General features: G+C 36.6%; 1 protein-coding gene across 1 annotated transcript; it reads left to right on the top strand.

Moving 5' to 3' along the window:
- Nucleotides 1–223: 223 nt before the first annotated feature.
- LOC127621459 (E3 ubiquitin-protein ligase NEURL3-like) lies at nucleotides 224–5,229 on the top strand. Its single transcript, XM_052095054.1, is given in 5 exon segments — nucleotides 224–296; nucleotides 1,194–1,444; nucleotides 1,447–1,696; nucleotides 1,900–2,055; nucleotides 4,716–5,229. Coding segments are annotated over 5 exon segments (867 nt in total). The 5' UTR covers nucleotides 224–250; the 3' UTR covers nucleotides 4,880–5,229.
- Nucleotides 5,230–6,000: the final 771 nt, after the last annotated feature.

Here is a 6,000-nt window from a genome sequence, read left to right as displayed (position 1 = left end):
CCTTTGCCTTCCCTTATCTATGCACAAAAAAATGTAGGCATTACCACACACATACAAAAATTCCCAAAAGCAATATCTAACAGAGTAATTTACATGGTTATTTTCCAGGGCGCCTCCTCCTTCTAGTCCCTCCTCTATCCTTGTCCTATGAGATGCAATGTTTGGGTATAAACTCCAACACGTGCATTTAAAAAGCAACAAGTCCTGCTTCCACTTACAGAAACAGATTCAGCTGGTTAAAAAGAAGAGGATGACAGAGAAATATAAGGATAAGAAGATGGCAGATAAGGCAAATGGTAAGTATTGAGCAATTTTCTTGTTCCATAAACAACACTAATGTACAACGTGGCTAAAGGCACACCTTAAGGAAAATTTGCTTTTTTCTGGTCACAAAATGTATCATGATTGAAAAAATGTATTTCTTCTTGTTGAAAATTAAAAAAAATTTGTGTAAAAATAAATAATAATGGAAGGTTGTTTTGATTAAAATTCAGTTTTTAAAATAGGTGGGGAGGGAGCCTTTTACTCTCTCTCCACTTGGGGAAAAGAGGAGAGGTCCCAGAGGGGTTATAGAGATATTGTGTAAATATAGGGACACTAGTTTTAGGGCAATATCAATTTAGGCAAATACTTTTGAGACAGCAAGGTGCTTTTTTGAGATAACTTTATTTAAAAATAAATTAACAAAAGTCATTTCAGTCATTAACAAATAAGAAAAATAAGAAAATGACAAATAAGCATTTTGTCTTAAAATAAATGTGATAATTTCCAGGATTTTCATCAGCAACATACTTTTGCAACATTTAAACATAATTAAATATTAGATCAAATTACCTCAGAAATAAACTTTAGACATTGCACGCAATGATCTCATGGTTCTGGAATATTTTGTAGTGTGTAGTGACAAACAGCTTTTAGGGAAAGCCCTGTGATGCTTTGGAAGTGGTCACATTTTCTTGCAAGTTGAAAGACAAAACTCAACAGTGAACAGTGGCCTCTAGTGGCTGTAAAGCGCTATTGCAGTCGATCATTGCAGAAAAGTCCCCGCGTGGATTCCAAGATGCGATATACGCTACAAACATGAGATAATTAATAAGAATATAAAATAGAATCAAGACAGAAACTGTATATCCTCACTTCATCTTCTTCTGCATGGTTCTCTAAACACAAACTTCTCTTTTCTTTTGTCCAAGAATCACTCTGCGTGTGTCACAAGTACAGCAGTCTGGAAGCGCTTTCTTTCGACGCACGTGTGAAAGGGCGCCTCATAACGCTGAGTGAGGGCGGTCGACGGGCGACCAGGGACCGCTCGTCTTTCCGCAACGGTCTGGTGTTCAGCGGGAGACCGGTGAAGATACGAGAGAAGGTGCGCCTGCTAGTGGTCGAGCACTCAATGTGTGAATGGCACGGCTCAGTGCGAGTCGGTTTCGCCAATTGTTTACCAATGAGCAGACACATTTACCCTCAATGGCTATCCCAGATTTAACCAAATATCCACAGTATACAGCAGCTATAGTTCCCGAGGACATCTGTAGTCCTGGCTTAGAGTTCGAGTTCTGGCTTGACACGGATGCACGTCTCTGCATACGAAGCTCTGATGGGACATCATACATGAAGCGGACCACTCTGAATATCCACCGGCCCATCTGGGCGATAGTTGACGTCTATGGAAAGACCAGCGCAGTGCTGCTGCTTGGTGAGGGCCTTTTACCTTGTAGTACTATCTAAATAGCATGGTACATTAATATGTTAATCATTCAGTACCATGATAAATAGCAAAGTAGCCTGCCCACACAAACCTGTTTGTAATGGATAGATGTAGCCTAGAAGCTTGACATGAATAGCTTACCTATCTGTAGTTTTCATAGCTAACAGTGTATGTGTTCATCTGTGTCATAGGTTCCAAAAAGAAGGGTCTGTTCTGGACTTATAGGTCTTGTCCTGCTCTCACACACATAAAACACACTAAAGATAATGGTGGCTACAAGGACATCAACAAAGAAATGCTGGACAGAATGAAGAATCAAATGAGCAACCTTCACCTTGACAACAGAGGTACTAATTATATTAGAGTCAACAGACAGTGCTATTAGCCATAATTGTTTTCACCCACTTACTAAGAGATGTATCCGTACATCTCCAAGATGTCTGTTTTAGATATTTTCATCTGGAAAGCATTGCATTCTAATTAACATCTGCTAAACATCTCAAAAACATCTGCTGAATGTCTTACAGACATATTGCAGATGAGCAAACATCCTTAAAAAATGCGTTGCCGTGATGTACGAGTGCTATCAGGGATGTTAGTGTAAGCCCGTTTTCTGGTCAGACAATTTTTTAAGGTGTACTCAGTAATTTTATTTTAAAAGTTTTACTTCTAAAGATAAGAATAGTAATATTGAAATATATTTATAAAATCATGACCACTCATGTGAGATGAAGAGTTCAGTCATATTAGTAACCTTATAAAAGCTCTTTCATTCTACATGGGGTAGGCTGAAAACTACTTGCTTTATCTCAGGAACTGCCACATTATTGGACACTTTCATTCATGTTTGAATGATGCAGCATCCAGACCACTAGGTGTCAGTGTAAGCCATACTTCAACATACTTTACGCACCTTTAAATACTAGTCTTATATATTGCATTATGTATGGCCTGTGGGTTTGTAAAGCTTTATTTTTGTGTGTGTAAGCACTAAAGTTAACCACATTTTGAAGAACTATGCATATAACTAGTCATTAATAAATATAAAATAAAAAATCAGTATACGCACACATTTGGAACAGAACTGTGTAAAAAAAGGAAGGATAGCTTTGGAGGCAATGTCCACCACAATGCACATTCACTCAGCCATCTATTGTCTAGCTTGCACACACCAGTCAGTAATTTATTGTAAAGTACATTGAAGAATTAAAGAAAGCACAAAGTAAACTTTATTATGATTTCATCTATGTGGTAGACCGATATATCGGTTTTACCAATTAATTGGTACTGATAGTTGCTTTTTGGAAGTATTGTTATGAGCAAAAATCTGTCAGTAGTTGCAGATTTTTAACATTTTTTTTAATTATTTAGTCATTCAAAAAATAAGAGTCCCCAGTGTGTTTTGGGCTTGTTTATACTTAAAAGTCCCATGTTATGTACCAAATCTGAACTTTTTGTAGAATTTTGGTTGAACAAAATTTTTTTTTACTCTTTGTCTTTGCTCGGCATAATAAAGAAATAATATATACACTGGTGGCCAAAAGTTTGGAATATAATGTTCAGATTTTGCTCTTATTGAAAGAAATTGGTACTTTTATTCACCAAAGTGGCATTCAACTGATCACAATGTAAAATCAGGACATCAATAATGTGAAAAATTACTATTACAATTTGAAGAAAAGAAAAAAATGTTCAGAACTTCTTAAACTACAAAGAGTTCTCATCATAAAATCCTGTAAGTCAGAGTCTGATCAGCCCAAAGTGCGTCGGTCCACCAGAAAAATGCCAAGTATACCAGATTACCAATCCAGCCCTGCTGTTGTACATGAAACTGGTGTTGAGCGGGTAGAATTCAATGAAGCTGTCAGCTGAGGACATGAGAGGCGTCTATTTGTCAAATTAGAGACTCTGATGTTCTTATCCTCTTGTTTATTTGTACATCTTCCCTTCCACATCTCTTTCTGTCCCTGTTAGAGGCAGTTGTTCTTTGACTTTGAAGACTGTAGTGTACACCTTTGTAAGAAGTCTACAGTTTTGTGGCCATTTCAAGCATCGTATATCCTTCATTCCTCAAAACAATGATTGACTGATGAGTTTCTAGAGAAAGCTGTTTCTTTTTTGCCATTTTTGATCTAATATTGACCTTAAGACATGCCAGTCTACTGCATACTTTGGTAACTCAAAAACAATCACAAAGACAATGTTAAGCTTCATTTAATGAACCAAATACTGTGTTTGAACAATAACTGTGTTTGTGTTTGCAAGTGATTTTCTTGTACCAAATGATCAATTTAGCTTGATTACTCAAGGATAAGGTGTTTGAGTGATGGCTGCTGGAAATTGGGCCTGTCTAGATTTGATAAAAAATTACTTTTTTCAAATAGTGATGGTGCCGTTTTTTTACATCAGTAATGTCCAGACTATATGTTGTGATCAGTTGAATGTCACTTTGGTGAATTAAAGTACCAATTTCCTTTCGAAACAGCAAAAATCTGAAAAATTTTCCAAACATTTGGCCGCCGGTGTACTTTAAAAATTCTATAAATACAATTTGAAAAACTAGCGGCCGATTAATTGGTTATCTGCCTTTCTCACCACCTTAGTTATTGGTATCTGCAAAATCCACTACCGGTCAACCTATAATTTCTATATGATCTTTGTGCAAGATGGTCCAAAATAAACTTCGTCCCTCCCAATTATTGGTGATTTAAATCTTTTTCAAGCTTTTGTTTCTTACCAGTCATGAAAATGTATTTGCTGTACTTCAAGAAAACAAAAAGGGTTGAAGATTAAATTATTTAGCTGTTCTTCCTCTGCATCATTCCATTATACCATTCACATAAACATTGAGACGAGTAGTGATTGTGTTCCTCATATTTTAAATTTATTGGATTAATGTCAGGTATGTGTAACCTCATGAAGTTCTGGAGTAATAAAAAAGTAATTTAGGCCTATATAGGCCTATTCTTATTTCATCACCTAATCTCTTCCTCTTTTTTTTCTTCAGATTCAGACTCCGAGAACTGTGTCGTGTGTTACAGTGGGGTGTCAACAACTCTTCTGGGCTGTGGACATAAATGTGTTTGCGCTGTCTGTGCCTTGAAGGTTTACGAGATGTTTGGGACCTGCCCCTTGTGTCGTCAGCGTATAAGTTCCATCAAGGTTTACTAGTGGGCATATGGCCTTTTTGTTGGATTTTATACATTTCAGAACTGCTGTGATGTTGGATATCGGTCTATCACTACACCGTCCAAATGTTGTACTACTCTCTCTTGTTACGACTACCTCTGTTCGGGAAGTCTCTTTGGATAAAAGTGTCTGCAACATGGATGAATGTTCAATGCAAATGTAAATTTATAAGCTGATAAATTGTCTAAATAAATTGTCACAATCTGATACACATTAAATATGTGTAAGTATGTACATATTTCATATGTTGAATCTACTATTGTAAATATCAAAATCATGCACCATTTAAACTTCATTATTCAATGTTGTAAGATATTTTTTTTTATATTTATTGTACAGATAATATGAACTTTTAAACAAAAAAATATAAAAAATAAAATTGTAAACAGCGATGCTTGACTTTATTCACTTTTATTCACCTCAGGCAAATACGGTCTATGTATAGAGACATGCAGTACTGAACATCTCCGCTAGGCGCCAGTATTGATTAACAGAAAAAGAAAAAACGACTGAAAAGTTTACAAAAGCACAATTTCCTATGGCAGCTATATTAGTATTACCTGTTGAGGACAGCATCACTGATAGGCTTTCTTTGAAGACTTGTGTATAAAAAAACATTGAGGCATATTAAAAATAAAGACTCGCCAGTGCAGAGGGAGTCTCAATTTAAAAGTGAGTTCTTCCCCTCTCGGCCCCTTTTAGGGGGAAAAACAATGGCCAGGAAGGGTGAAGCAGAGGAATTACGCATTTGGCCATGAGAAATGTGATGTGTACCAGTAAGTAAAAGTGCCATGGCTTATTTAGCTAGTTTGTATGCATAGTTGTCAGGCTGCAAGATATTAAACTCGGTGGTGTTTGCTTCAGAGAAGTAGAGATATCGTCATATGATCCATAGTTTAATGAATATTTAATGCACAGGGTTGTTAGTGGAATGACCCCAAATAAGTGAATGCTTTAAGTGCAATGCAAATCTTTGGTGTTGTACCTGCTTGCATCACTTGATCAGCAACTATAAACTACAAAGACCCAAATATAAGAGGGAGCAACAAAAGAAAAAGGGAGGAGAGAGAAAGGCAGTGTGAGTGGGACGTGACCACTGGTTG

Source organism: Xyrauchen texanus, chromosome 27 (genome assembly GCF_025860055.1).
Source record: "Xyrauchen texanus isolate HMW12.3.18 chromosome 27, RBS_HiC_50CHRs, whole genome shotgun sequence".
In the NCBI taxonomy this organism is placed as follows: Eukaryota; Metazoa; Chordata; class Actinopteri; order Cypriniformes; family Catostomidae; genus Xyrauchen; species Xyrauchen texanus.
Note: the sequence above shows the minus strand (reverse complement) of the source record. Positions and strands in the feature narration are given on the sequence as shown.